The sequence below is a fragment of the Chrysochloris asiatica genome, unplaced genomic scaffold (assembly GCF_000296735.1).
Source record: "Chrysochloris asiatica unplaced genomic scaffold, ChrAsi1.0 scaffold00123, whole genome shotgun sequence".
In the NCBI taxonomy this organism is placed as follows: Eukaryota; Metazoa; Chordata; class Mammalia; order Afrosoricida; family Chrysochloridae; genus Chrysochloris; species Chrysochloris asiatica.
Genome location: NW_006408641.1, coordinates 1682576 through 1697595, shown reverse-complemented (window position 1 = coordinate 1697595; position 15020 = coordinate 1682576). Strand labels below are relative to the sequence as shown.

General features: G+C 38.7%; 1 protein-coding gene across 2 annotated transcripts in view; it reads right to left on the bottom strand.

Annotated features, from left to right (window-relative positions):
* Positions 1-15020, bottom strand: part of DPP10 (dipeptidyl-peptidase 10 (non-functional)) — a 1131029-nt gene that overhangs the window by 863705 nt on the left and 252304 nt on the right. For both annotated transcript variants that reach the window (XM_006868717.1, XM_006868718.1), the window contains exon 2: positions 7960-8074. In XM_006868717.1, the coding sequence (XP_006868779.1) occupies positions 7960-8074 (115 nt within the window). The remainder of the gene's footprint in view (positions 1-7959; positions 8075-15020) is intronic.

The following is a 15020-nucleotide window of genomic DNA, read 5'->3' as shown; positions in this document are numbered from 1 at the left end:
GACTGTGTGCTGAAGACCTGGGGAGTACAGGGGAAGGATTGCAGGTTATACCCTTTGGTCGGTTGATGATGCATGGAGGGGATTGCAACCATGGCAATGAGACGATATACGATAGAATGTATGTAAAATTAATGTTCTCCCATGTAAACTATCACATAATTCACCATAAAACATTTAAGAAACAAAAAAAAAAAAGTCTTAGATCTATAAGACAAGAAAGGGAAAGTAAAGGCATCCAAATAAGCAAAAAAGAAATAAAACTCTCTTTATTTGCAGATGATATCCTATATAAAGACTCAGCAAGAAAATTATTGGAACTCATTGGAAAATTCAACAAACTGGTATGCTACAAAAACAACGTACAAAAATCAGTTGGATTCCTACACATTAATAAAGACAGCTATGAAAAGGAAATCAGGAAAGCAACACAATTTACAATACCTACCAAAAAGATGAAAAGTGTTTGTTGTGTGTGTTAAGCACCATCGAGTCAGTTTCAACTTACAGCGAACCCTACATAGGGTTTTCAAGGAGTAGCTGGTAGATTTGAACTTCTGACCTAGTGGTTCACAGTTCAGTGCTGAACCTACAGCACCACTTATGTATAAATCTAACCAGAGAAACAAAAGGCCTATACAAAAAAACCCTACAAAACACTACTACAAGAACCAAATGTGACCTAGAAAAATGGAAGAATATACTATATTCATAGATAGGAAGACTTATCATTTTGAAAATGTCAAAATTACCCAAAACAATCTATAAATATTATGCAGTTCCAATCCAGATACCAACATCATTCTTTAAACAGATGGAAAACTATTCACTGAATTTATATGAAAAAGAAAGAGACCTGGGATATGCAAAGACTTACTTAAAAAGAATAACAAAGTAAGAGGTCTCTTACTTCCAGATCCTCAAAACTCATTACACAGCCACAGTAGTCAAAATAGCCTGGTACCAATACAACGAAGGCACATAGATGAATGGAACAGAACTGGAAACTCAGAAGTAAATCTATCCACTTACTGATATTTGACACAGAGCTCAAACACATTAAACAGGTTATTGTTGTTGTTGTCAGGTGCCATCGAGCCTTGTGGTTCAAATGACTTTGCAGTCCAGCTTATTAACCCACAGCACTACACCAGGACTCCCTTAGTCTCATTTGTTGCTAAGTGCTGTGGAGTAGGTTTCCACCCATAGCAACCCTATACAGGGTTTCCGAGGAGCAGCTGGTGAGCTTGGATTGCCAACATTGCAGTTCAAATGACCTTGCAGCCCAGTGCATTAACACACAGTGCCATGTTAACATGTTAACACATGTTAACTTGGGTGACAGGGAAGACAATACACAACAGAAAAGTTGGGCAGAGGAAACTGAAGGTAGCAGAAGATACTGGGAGGAGTGTAACAGTTGAAGGGAATAGTGGTAATACTGTAAGTGATGATACATGGAGGGGATTGCAATCATTGTAATGAAACATAGTATATGATTTGTTGAATGTAAAACTGATGATCTGTTCTGTTAACCTTCACTAAATTCTTCCCAAGGGAAAAATTCTCAATTGGTGAAGTCCATTGAACTTTAACTAGAAGGTGCTGACTTGGAGCCTACCATGAGAAACCTCTCTGACACTAGGGACCAAATAACTGATGATGCTGTCAGTGCCCTGAATCTCCAGGAGAAGTCACAAGGTGGTTTATTCACTACTGAAAAATACTTCTTGTTGTACTTGGATAAATACTTTTAGGGAAATTGAGCAAAACAAACAAACAAACAAAACTAAAAGAATACACCCAATTGAACATTACCAAAGAATTGATTCTGGTGTTTCTTTTCCCAACATTTTCAGCTGACTACCTAACGGGATAGGGGCTGGTTTGAGACAATCCTGTTCTCTGGTATTATGATTTTAACACTAATAAACATTGTAATTGGCACTACTGAACATTTAAGAAAGGAACCGCTAATGTCTTGACTCAGAAAAATAATGTGATGCCCAAGCTGATGTGGAAATAATAACCATCCCTAAGGAACTGGAAGATAACATTACTAGGCTCTCTGAGCCACTAAGTATCCTCCTAAACATCTTAAGAATTTTACAATAGTTGTTTTTGTTAAGTGCTGTCAAGTTGATTCCGACTTAACAGCGACTCTGAACAGGATTTCCAAGGAGTGGCTGATGAGTTTGAACCAATGACCTTTTGGTTCTAACAGACCTTGAGGTCCAGTGCTTTATCCCACAGCACCATACCAGCATGTGAAAAGCAAACAAACCAAGTGGCCTAATGGTCAGAAACATGTTGAAGATGAGTTCCTCCTTTGTAGGTTACTTGAGATCAGATTGCCATGAAGATGAGAACCTTATAGCAAGGTAGAAATTAACTGCTTGCTAGTTGAGGCATCTATCAAGAAGCCGCATACCAAATGATAATTTAAAATTAAGTCCATGCAGCACACTTACTTCTTGAATTGATCAAAGGATATTCAAAACAATCCATGATCAAAAGCAGGGCAATGAAAAACAGAAATTCATTAAGCCTTTTGATCAGGAGTAAATTATTAAATTAAACTGGTCTTGTAAAATGTTTGCATGTAATTTTAGTTATTCCTTAATTGTTAGTAGCAATGGGAATTGGAAAAGTGTTTCTCTCTGTGATCAAGTCAGGAAGAGAAAGAAATACAATCTAGGGAGGGAAATCTTGACACAGGTGTAGTGAGACTCTTCGCATGTAAACGTGGCCTAAGAAATGACGCTTTATAACAGCAATGTCATCTTGGTTTGAAAGTGTCCTGAAGTCAGCCTTACCTGAAGTTTCCCAGACAACTTCAAAGAATTTTGTTTTAACAAGCTGTCTCTGGTAATTGAGGTCCTGCTATCAAATGGTTATCACAAATGCCTTAGATGTCTGGTTAAATCTATTTAATGTCAACTCGTAATATTTTTGTCACCCTTAAAGACATGATGCTTGGAAAAGTGGAGGGTCAATGAAAAGAGGAAAACTGCAACAAGAAGAATTGGCACAGTGGCAGCAACAAAGGGTTCAAGCATAACAACTGTGAAAATGGCACAGGATCCAAGTTCTGTTGGGCTTAGGGTCATTATGAGTCAGAACCAACTTAATGGCACCTAATGACAACCTGAAGGATACATGCATATGATTGAAAATCTCTGCAATTAGTCCATGAAATCAATTTCTATAGGTCTCTCTCTGCTCTCCATTATCCAATAGAAGCCCATTCCCTACCTCCTAACCCCTCCTAATACAGTGATGAGTAAGCATACATAAATAAGGAAATAGCATCATGATCAACAGATAAAAGGCTGAAGTTGTCAAAGACTCCATTTTGCTTGGATCAACTGTCAACACTCATGGAAGTACCAGTCAAAAAAATCAAATGACATGTTGCATTTTGCAAATCTATTTCATAAAAAAAAAAGTGTTCAAAAGCAAAGATGCCACTTTGAGGGCTAACATGCACCTAACTCAATTCATGGTATTTTAAGTAGCCTCAAGTGAATGTGAAAGTTGTAAGATGAATAAGGAAGACCACAGAAGAATTCATGCATTTGACTTTTGGTGTTGGAGAAGAATATTAAAAGTACCACGGATTACCAAAAGAACAAGCTAATCTGTGTTGTTAGACATCTAGCCAGAATGCTCCTTAGGAAAAAGGTTGGCCAGACATCGTCTTTCATATTTCGGACATATTATCAGAAGAGACCAGGCCCTGGAGGAGGGCATCATCTTTTGTAAAGTGAAGACCTACAGTGAGATGGATTGGAACAGGGACGGCAGCCATGGATTCAAGTACAATGACGATTGTGAGGTTGAGGCAGGGCCAGGCGCTTTTTTTACATTCTGTTGTACATAATGTCATGTAACTTTGAGTCAGAGCCAACCCTTCCTTCTGGTGGCATCAATAAAAGATTAATCAATCAAATGATTGCTACTATTATGCCTGTGTTCTATGGACTACCTCTGTTCTTTGTAAAACATCTCACTGTAACCATCAGTTCTCACTCACACGTACTGGTGTCTCCCGGCATTCTTTTTTTCTTTCCTGAATAAACCTTGTTGTTGCAAAGTGCCTTTGCATCAATTCCAACTCACACTGAGTCTGTATAAAGGTTTCTGAGGAGGGCTGGTGAGTTTGAACTGCCACACTTATCATTAGCAGTCCAATATGCAGGACTCTGAATAAACACTACTAAGTCCTGGCGTGGTGCACTGGACCATAAGGCCATTTGTTGTTGTTGTTGTTAAGTGCCTTCGAGTGGGTTCCGACCCATAGCGACCCTATACAGGGTTTCCGAGGCAGTAAATCTTTACAGGAGCAGAAAGCTTTATCTTTCTCCCGCGTAACAGCTGGTAGTTTTGAACTGCTGGCCTTAAGGTTCGCAGCCTGATTCGTAACCACTACGCTACCATAAGGTCACTTAGGTCATTTGAATTGCAACATCAAGGTTCAAGTTCACCAGCCAGTCTTCGGACTGCAAGATGGGACTGAACTGCAATGTTAGTGGTTCAGGATTACCATTTGCTCTATACTGGGTCACTATGAGTTGGAACTGACTCAACAGCATTTATCAACAACCTTATTTTATAACTCCTGGTGTGGCACTGTAGGATCAGCACTGGACTATAAACTATAAGTTTGGTAATTCAAACCCACCAGTAACTCCTTGGAAACCTTATACACCCTATACAGTGTATAAGGTTTGAGTTACAACAGATTTATTTATTTATTTTTTTTTTTTTCACTTACTTGACATAAGTCCATGTGTTATGGTGACTAACCAGATGACACTGTAGCAATGTGTTTTGTCAAAGTCCTTCTGCCAATCTGTGCCTGAGCTTTCCTGGCTGTGCTTTCTGTTTCTCTCTGAGACTATGGAGTCATATTGTGGGATCCCACTCAAACTTTAAAGCTACTGACGTTGCCTTGGAGATTCTTCAGTTCTCAGAATCAGGTCACCAATACAAGTGGGGGACACCAAACCAGCTTTGAAGAAGTGTCTCGGTTTTCCTTCATCTCACTTCCACTTTGCATGTGGTGTCTGTGTGAACAGAGTTAACTTTGAAATCAGAGTTCAACAGAAGAATTTCCAATGTCCTTGAACTACAGAGCTCTAAGACAGGGCTGGCTAAAGGCAAAGCTATGCAGTGGAGAAGCTTAAGACCCTTTACTTCCCTTGCTGCCGATCTGCTGGGACTCCTGTAGTACATCATTCCTGGAGTTGACCCTGCCTCAAACCACCTTATTCTTTCAAAGCTTATCTGAGTTCCGTCTCTTCAGAGATCTGTTGGCTGATTTTGATACAATTCAGCAAACATTGATCCTGTGCCTGGGTCAGAACTAAGACTTCAGGCTGCAGAGAACGAAAGAAAATTCTTGGCTGTTGGTCTAGTTTTCAAAGATGATAGTCAACCAAGAAAACAAACTAATGGACAGAACCTTCTAGGTACCATTCTGATGTGATGCTGTAGAATCAGCACTGGACAGCAGACTACGAGGTCCACAATTCAAACCCACTAGTTGCTCTTCAGAAATCCTTTATAGGGCTGCTCTGATTCAGAACCGACTCGTAGGCACTTCGCAACAGCACTTTCTAGGCAAGGGATTTTTGTTTTGCCAGGAGATTTTTTTTTTTTTTTTAATGTTTTATTGTGAATTATGTGATAGTTTACATGGGAGAACATTAGTTTTACATTCATTCTATCGTATATTGTTTCATTGTCATGGTTACAATCCCCTCCATGCATCATCAATGAACCAAAGGGTACACCCTACAAGTCTGCCCCCCCCCAGTTGTCAGCACACAGCCCCTCTCCCTCTCTGGGTCTAAAATCCCCTGCCACTCCATCTCTCCATGTCATCATCTCTGCCTCTATCTCTGGCATCACTGCTTCTCTGGGTAGGGTCCCCCTCTCTGCTCTTCTCCTTTCATGGTCCCAGGGACCTCAGCTCCTAGGCTGCAAAGTTAATCACTCCTTTCCTTGCTACAAAATGTCTACCTTTACAGTTCCAACCCTCACAATCAGTCCTCATAATAATTATTCACTATTGTATCACAAGAGACCTATCAGCATTTCCTTTCATCACCCCCCACCACCCCCACCTAGGCAGACTGGATACTACTCAGTGGAGAGTCTACCATGCTCCATGTCCTCTGGATCTAGGTTCCCTCTTGAAAGCTCGTAAGCCAGTCACTTCTTGCATTTGTAGCCCCCCACTTTGGGTAGCCAATGTCCAAGTTGTACATCCCTGTCTACTCTGTGTATGGAGGGGGTGGGAATGATCCTTGCTGTAAAGATTTGTTCCCTCTTTTGAGCTACTGCAGCCATAGGTGTAGGTCAAGTTCATCAAATTGTATCAGATTACTCTTTTTTTCCTCTTCTTTCTTCTTCTAGTTGAGCTGTGATCATCCAGTCATTGAAACCAGGTCAACTGGGTATTATCTGAATTAGAACAGATTTGACGGCTCTTAACAGCAGCAATAACAACCTAATTTTAAGGATTTAGTAGTTTGTTGCTACAATATATCTAAAGAGTAGAGTTCAAAGATTATTGCCAAGGCAATTTGGAGAGAGAGGTTCCTTAATCAGGAGAGAAATAAGGAATGAAAATGTGCTGGCAAAGAAATACAAAGAAGAAAGAGATGTCAACTTTAAGAGACTATGATTACTCTCTATAGATTTGTTCTTCTTCCCCGAAACGCTCCCTTTCCACTGATATTACCGTGTTAAAAGTGAAAATTATATTAAGCCAATATCAGAAATTGAATGAAGTTTATGTAATAAATGATACTCAAATCAGGGTAACAGTTTGACTGGATGTCAAAAATGTTCCAGTCAGAAAATAACTTCCTGAAATTCTTATACCCCATCTTATCATTATTGCCAAGGAGAAACTGCTGGAACAGAACTGATTTAAATAAAATTTAAGAAATTTAAATTGTGCTCATGAAGGATTTCATACAGTATATTCTTGATGAACAATTCAAATGACTAATTTATCCTAAAACTTCTAGTCTGAACTTGAAGTTACTGTTTCTCAAAATGACTACACAGATAATTCTTCAAAAGAGCCTAAAGCCCAAGAAACATGTGGCATTGTAGGATAAGCACTGGACTGCTAACCACAATGTTGGTGGTTCATATCAACCAACCGCTTCTTGAAAACCTTATACAGGATTGCTATGAGTCAGAACTGATTAAATGGCACTTGACAACAACAATAAGCTATTTACTAAGCTACTGTTTGACATAAAAGGAACCATTATAGTACTAGAGGTAAACACTGGACAACTAACCCCAAATTGAGCAGCCACTCTATGGAGAAAGATGAGGATTTCTTCTCCTACAAAAATGCACAGCACCAAAAATCAGGTTTCAACTGGCTCAACGGCAGTGGGGTTTGGATTTGGTTGTTTAACTTAAAGGTGGATTCATAAAGGCTCAGAGCAGTAGCCTGGTTGTTGTTGTTGTTGCAATTATGTGCTGCGGATAGTGTGATGGCTCACAATAATTCCATGAAACACAGAAATCTGTATTGCAAGGAAAATAAAACTCTTTTTCTTAGAAGATGTGAACGTCTATATTTCACTTTCTCACCTTTAACCTAGAATAAAAGTCAAATGTCTCCTCTACCTATCACATTCTCAAACATAAGAAGTTTCAGTGTAGCAATGCAGACTAAAGATTTCTTTCAGAATCACAATTTAGAGATTTTTTTTTTTTAATTCCTAAAAATACTCTGCATAATATTCGAACAACAGAATTACTGTGCCATTTACAAACTATCTGCTTATGCATTTTTAAAAAAATATCCCAACCAATGCTAATGTGCCTTAAGATACCACATACTGGCTGCCCTCTTAAGGCATTTAAATATTTAAATGTGAAATCATTATCCAAAATAGTGTTATAAAAGAGGAATAAAGACATTACCTGGGGTTAAGAGGATGACTGACATAGTGATGAGTGAGCACACAACTAAAATCACCAGCAGGGCAATAGCAATCCCCTTCCAGTTTCTCTGTGGAGGGTTGTTACTTCCCAGTTCCTACCAAGATAGAAAAAGAAAAGTTTCATAATTATTCATGCTCCAAGAGAAATGTATTCATAAAAGAGTGAATCAGTGCATGGCACAAGCACAGTAAGAAAGCTGATTAGAATCCTTATCTTCTTTGCTAGATCATTTGATTACTCAAAGATGCATATATTTATAAATGGATATCTTTTTTTTTGGGGGGGGGGGGAACAATCTGATAATCCAAAGAAACATACCAGGAAAGTTTTATATCTGCTTAGCAAGGTAATGTTAAAGTGCATTGACTATAAACTCTAGGAAAACAGCCAAAATACCTTGTAAAATAAGTATAGAAATAAAAACTGTGTTCATTTGCCCATATTCTTTCTACAAAGCAACCCACAATAAAGATTTAAATACAAATGTTCCTAGTAGAATGCATTTCTAACTAGAAAACAGGAAAAAAAAAAAAAGATTAGAGATGGGAAAATAATTCAAAATATCCCTCACAACAAGGCACCGAACATTTGTCAAAACAACAGGTCCTTTTAAAATGGTTCCTCCACCACTCATAAAAATTAGCAGGAAGTAGTGACTAAATTAAATGAGTACTTCTATTACAGTAGTTAATGGCATTCTCTCCCTGGGCAGCACGTAGGATACTGGCAAGGAGGTAAGATTGATGAAGAAGGATAAACGTCAGCATCTTTCACAATACACGCAGTAAAAGCATTTCGTTTTTCAGATGATCTGTGTTCTACTCTATTGACAAGAAATACATAAGCATAATTAACTACAGCAAAGCCCAGATCGCACTGGTTTGAAATCAATGCCAGATTTGCTTTGCAATAATATTTCTAAAATGCTAAGCCTCTGGTTTCTTTTTTCTGAGCCTATATACTAGCTACTTTTAATTTTAAAAAAAAAAAAAAAAAACCTTTTCCCAATACAACATTATTTAGATATAACTAACTGATTTTGGGACAAATAACACAAACCATAAAGATATTCACTTTATCATGTTATACAAATCACCAAGAAAACACACCAACCTTGCTTTAAGAAGAAAATCAAGATACTAGCAACCATTTGGTAATCTGTAAATGGGTTTCTATGACTCACAGATTTAAACATTAAAGCCAATTTTTATTTGGTGTCTTCAGCATTCACTTCTGCTGTAAACATATTAATTTTAAAGAACTACTAGTAGCCAGTTATGGAGTCCTGGTGTGGCGCTGTGGGTTAATGCACCAGACTGCAAAGCCATTTGAACTGCAAGGTTGGCAGTTCAAGCTCACCAGTCACTCCTCGGAAACCCTATACCGGGTCGCTATGGTTTGGAACCGACTCAACGGCACTTAACAACAACAAGTAGCCAGTTACAATTGAGGTGATTCCTACCCCATGGGTTTCAGAGTATGACTGTGTTCCATAGGGTTTCAATGGCTGATTTTTCAGAAGTAGATATCCAAGCCTTTTTTTTTTTTTTTTTTTTAATTCAAGGCATCTTTCAATTAGCAGTCAACTATATTACTACAGCACCCAAGGATTCCTTAACAGAGTAAGCCATAGTTAATTACAAGAAGAAGTCATACATAAGAGAATTTTTTGCTGTTTCCATTCCTCATATTAAATTTTAAGTTTGTTCCTCATAATTGTGTTTGATATCCAGCAGAGAACAGTCCACTTCCTTATGTATAAGGGTATTCTAAAACTGAGGTGCTGGCACAACTGGAAATGATTGAAGTAAACTGGAATCAAAGTTCCATGATCTGAATTTAACTTTAGCTTGTCCTAAGCCCTCCTTTATGTTTTACTAAGAATTGTTGTTAAGTGCCACTGAGTTAGTTTCAACTCACAGGGACCTTGTATAAGGATTTCAAGGAGCAGCTGATGAGTTTGAACCACAGACCTTGGGGTTCAAACTGACCTTGAAGTCCAGCACATTAACCATAGTGCCACATGATTTAGAGCTTTATAACTTGGAAATGTGTGGTGTAGTGAATAACCTACTTCCTCTTCTAACTATAATCTGTAAATCCCATCAAACAACGTTTCTGCCCTTCTGGACCTGGGTAAGAGAAGGTGGGAGAAGTTAGTAATTAGATGACATGATTCAGCTGTTGATGCTAGCAGACTTCATTGTAATTGTAAAAATTGGAAACTCTATCATGGGCATAAAATGAACCATCTCAGAAGTAGGAGGGAGGATCTCACTATGGTCAAAGACGAGCCAAGAAAGGAAAATGTTTTTTGGGCCTCAAGATCCTTGTGCACTGAACTTCCTAGACCCAGGGCCAGAGGGCTGTGACAATGGAAGATTGGCAGTGGAGAAGCAGCACAAGAATCAAACGGCAGAGCACATACATGACACAATGGTGGGATTCATAACCCAAAGAGCAAGTGAAGTTGACTGACTTTTGGCAGTTGGCTTGCTTGTATAGTGGAATATCACCAGGCAATTCAGCAGGGGAGCTAGATTTGTTGACCCAAGGAACTAGAGCTGAATGCCTTCAGGATGAGACATAGGGCCAAGTAGGCACTTATCGGCAGCTGTCTGGAAAAACTCTGCCCTGAGTATTTTCTGATCTGTATTGTAACCTGTTACTTCCCTTAATAAACCCCCTAACTGTCAGTATGGTGTCTGAGTCCAGTGTGGCCACTGCAATGATTTATCAAACCTAGCATGAGCTCTGGTAGCGTAGTGGTTACGAATCGGACTACTAACCTTAAGGTCAGCGGTTCGAAACTACCAGCTGCTCCGCGGGAGAAAGATGAGGCTTTCTACTCCCGTAAAGATTTACACCCTCGGAAACCCTATACAGGGTCGCTATGGGTCGGACCCGACTCGATGGCACTCAACAACAACAACAACAAGCATGAGTAGACAGTGCTGTGAGTGGAATGGGTAGTGCCAAATCAATTGTAAAACTACAGTAAACAAATAACAGGACAAGAATGTGCTTTATGAAGAAATGTTCGTCAAAAAAAAGTTATCAAAATAATGTCAGGATGAATGTTTGAACAGCACGCCTGAAGACAAATGTAAGTTGTTGTTGTTAGGTGCCATCGAGTTGGTACCGACCCATAGCGACTTTATGAACAGCATAACAAAACACTGCCCAATCCTGGGCCAACCTCACTACTGTTGCCAAACTTGAGTCCATCGATACTGCCACTTGGCCAATCCATCTCATATATATGTATATATATGGACATATCAAAAAATTTCTTTTAAGTAGCTCTAGGAAGCTTACGTTAGAAAACAGATTAATCCTGGTGTGGCACTGCGGGTTAATGTGCTGGACTGCAAAGTCTGTTTGAAACGAAATGTCAGCAGTTCATGCTCACCACCATTCCTTGAAAATCCTATACAAGGTCACTCTGGGTTGGAACCTACACGAAGGCACTTAACAACAACAACAACAAACTTAAGAGAACTTAAATATCTACAGTCTTGTGCCACCACTCATCTATCAGTTTGTTGTCCTGCGGTGATTTATGTGTTGCTATGATGCTTGAAGCTATGACACTAGTATTTAAATACCACCAGGTCACCCATGGGGGAAGAGGTTTCAGCAGAGCTTCAACACTAAGGCAGACTAGGAAGCATCTACTTCCTAGAGGCAAATTACTTTAAACAAACAAACAACTTTTTATTGTAAACTGAGTGAAGGTTTACAGAGCAGATCATCAGTTTTATATCAAAAAATCATATACTTTCCTTCATTATATGGTTGGAATCCTCTCCCTACACCAACAGTAGCTAACAGCATGTATCTCTATTTACTTCAACCACTAAATTTCTCCCTGTGTCTCCCACCCCCATCTTTCTTCTGCCAACCTCCCTCCAGTTGTATATTGCCTGTCCTGTCAATGTGTGTCTACCTTCTAGTGCCCGTATCACTTATCCCTCCCTTTCAAACCAACACAGACTAGAGGCAAACTACTTTTGAATGGTTAGCGACAGAAAACCTTATGAATAGCAGCAAAACTTTGTCAGATACACTTTCAGAACATGGAAAAATTATGACTAGCAGATGAATATTGTCAGATAAAGTGTCATAAGATGAGTACCTCAGGTTGGAAGACACTCCAAATATGACTGGGGAAGAGCTGTCTCCTGAAAGTAATGTTGACCTAGATGACACAAATGGAGTAAAAGCTTCTGGGACCTCTATTTGCTACTAGGGCATCATACACAATGTGGAGAAACAGCTGAAAACATGCATTAATAACTAGAACAAGGACTGTATGAAGAATTAATCTAGAAAAACTGGAAACTGTCAAAAATGAAAAGGTTTGGTATTGGCCAGTTTGAGTCCGATAATCATATAGTTTACCATGCTGGAATGACATACTGAAGAGGAATGGTGTTGCATAAATGGTTAAAAGAATATTTCAAGAGGTGGGGCTTGATGGTGGTTAGGGTAGAGGGGCAGTGAGGTTTACCGTCAGCAATACCACAGAATACCAGGCAAAGCAGATTCAGGGTAGAGCTCCAAAACTTGGAACCACATAGGAAGGAATATTTTTTTTTTAATATGAAGGCTTATAGCTAGTGGAACTTGAAGTGGAAGTAAGAAATCGTACTTTTGAATCTGCTGGGCTCCGAGGTCCAGAGACGACAGCTTGGGCGAGACCAAGCAGGGGAGCAGGCACACCTCAGAAAAACGCCACGGGAACCTCAGAGTAAAGGTGGACAATAGACTTTGTTGGTTTAGCTTCGTTCTCATTTTCTTTTTTTGGTATCTGTTCATTGGCCTCCCACTGTTTGCGGAACCTCCATTCTGGTAACTAGAGGAGGTGCCTGAGTGAGTGGACACCCCCCAACCTCACCACTGGTGGGTTCTTCTGCCACGCATGCACACAGATATTCTAAGACCACGAGCTGATCCTGAACTGTTTTTCATTTTGTTTTGTTTTTAAATATGGAAAAAGCCAGAACAAGGAGTTTGGAGAGGGAAAGAGAGTTTTAAAACAAAACAGGCTGAAAATTAAATTAAATCCTGAGGTATAGCATAACAACCAACAGCGGCATCTTGAAATCTATCAGACAGCATTGAAGGCAAGAAGCTCAAAGAGGATATTAAAGTCATACTCATATTAGGCTACAGATTTTTTTTTTTCTCTCCCTCCTCTCCATTTTCTACAATTTTAGACTACAGTTTCTAGTCTAGTTTTTTGTTGTTGTTGTTGTTTTTCTTGTTTTTGTTTTTGCTGTTGCTGTTTTGCTATTTTATGCTCCCCCTTAAAGCAAGCATAACCCTCATACCAATACTAGGGAAGGACATCACTAAAAATGAAAACTATAGACCAATATCCCTCATGATCACAGATGCAAAAATTCTCAACAAAATTCTAGCCAACAGAATCCAACAGCACATCAAGAAGATAATATGTCATGATCAAGTGGGATTGACATCAGGGATGCAAGGATAGTTCAACATTAGAAAAACAATCAATGTAATCTACCATATAAATAAGAAAAAAGAAAATAATCACATGATCATATCAATTGATGCAGAAAAGGCATTTGACAAAATTCAACATCCATTCCTGATAAAAACACTCAACAAAGTAGGAACTGAAGGGAAATTCCTCAACATAATTAAGAGCATATATACAAAACCAACAGCCTACATCACTCTTAATTGAGAGAAACTGAAAGCCTTCCCTCTGCAAACAGGAACCAGAGAAGGATGCCCTCTGTCACCACTCCTATTCAATATTGTGTTGTAAATCTTAGCAAGAGGTATATGGCAAGGCAGGGACATTAATGGTCTCCAAACTGGCAAAGAGGAAGTAAATCTCTATTTGCAGATGATCTGATCCTATACATAGAAAACCCCAAAGACTCAGTAAAAAAGCTACTAGACCTCATTAGAAGATTGAGCAAAGTGGCAGGAAATAAGATCAATATACAAAAATCAGTTGGATTCCTCTATACCAAAAATTACAGCACTGAAAAGAACATTAGGAAAGCAATACCATTTACAATAGCCACCCAAAGAAATCTACAAAAATGGAAAAATGTACCATGCTCCTGGATAGGAAGACTAAACATTGTGAAAATGTCAATACTGCCCAAAGCAGTTTAAACATATAATGCAATCCCAATCCAGATTCCAGTGACATTTTTCAGAGATGGAAAAAACAATTACAAATTTTATATGGAAAGGAAAGAGACCCAGGATAAGCAAAGCACCACTTAAGCAGAAGAATAAAGTTGGAAACCTCTCACTACCCGTCTTCAAATTTTATTACACAACTACAGTGTTCAAAACAGCTTGATACTGGTACAATGAAAGTTACATTGAACAATGGAACAGAATTGAAAATCCAGAAATTAAACCATTCACATATAGCAAACTGATGTTTGACAAAGTACCTAAATATAATGCATAGAGAGGTGATAGTCTCAACAGATGGTGCTGGCAGAACTGGAAAACGATATGCAAAAGATTGAAACAAGACCTCCACCTCATGCCTTATACAAAAACCAACTCAATAGAGATTAAAGACCTAAATGTGAATCCCAGAATTATGAAGGCCATCAATGAAAAACTAGGGACAAATATGAGGGCACTAATTCAGGGAATACACAGACTACCAAACATTTTGAAAACTACACAATCAAAAGTAGACAAAATAGATGATTGGGATATACTAAAAATTAAACATTCATGTGCATCAAAAGACTTCACCAAAAGAGTAAAAAGGTTATCCACAGAATGGGAAAAAATATTTTTCAATGACACATCAGACAAGGGACTCACTTCTAATATATATAGGAAACTATAACACCTTTATAAGAAAAAGACAAATAACCCAATTAAAAAATGGGCACAGGACATGAACAGACAGATCTAGGCAGCCAACAAACATATAAAAAAAGTTCACAATCACTAGCCATTAGAGAGATGCAAATCAAAACAACAATGAGATATCATCTCACACCAGCAATAACAGCAAAGAT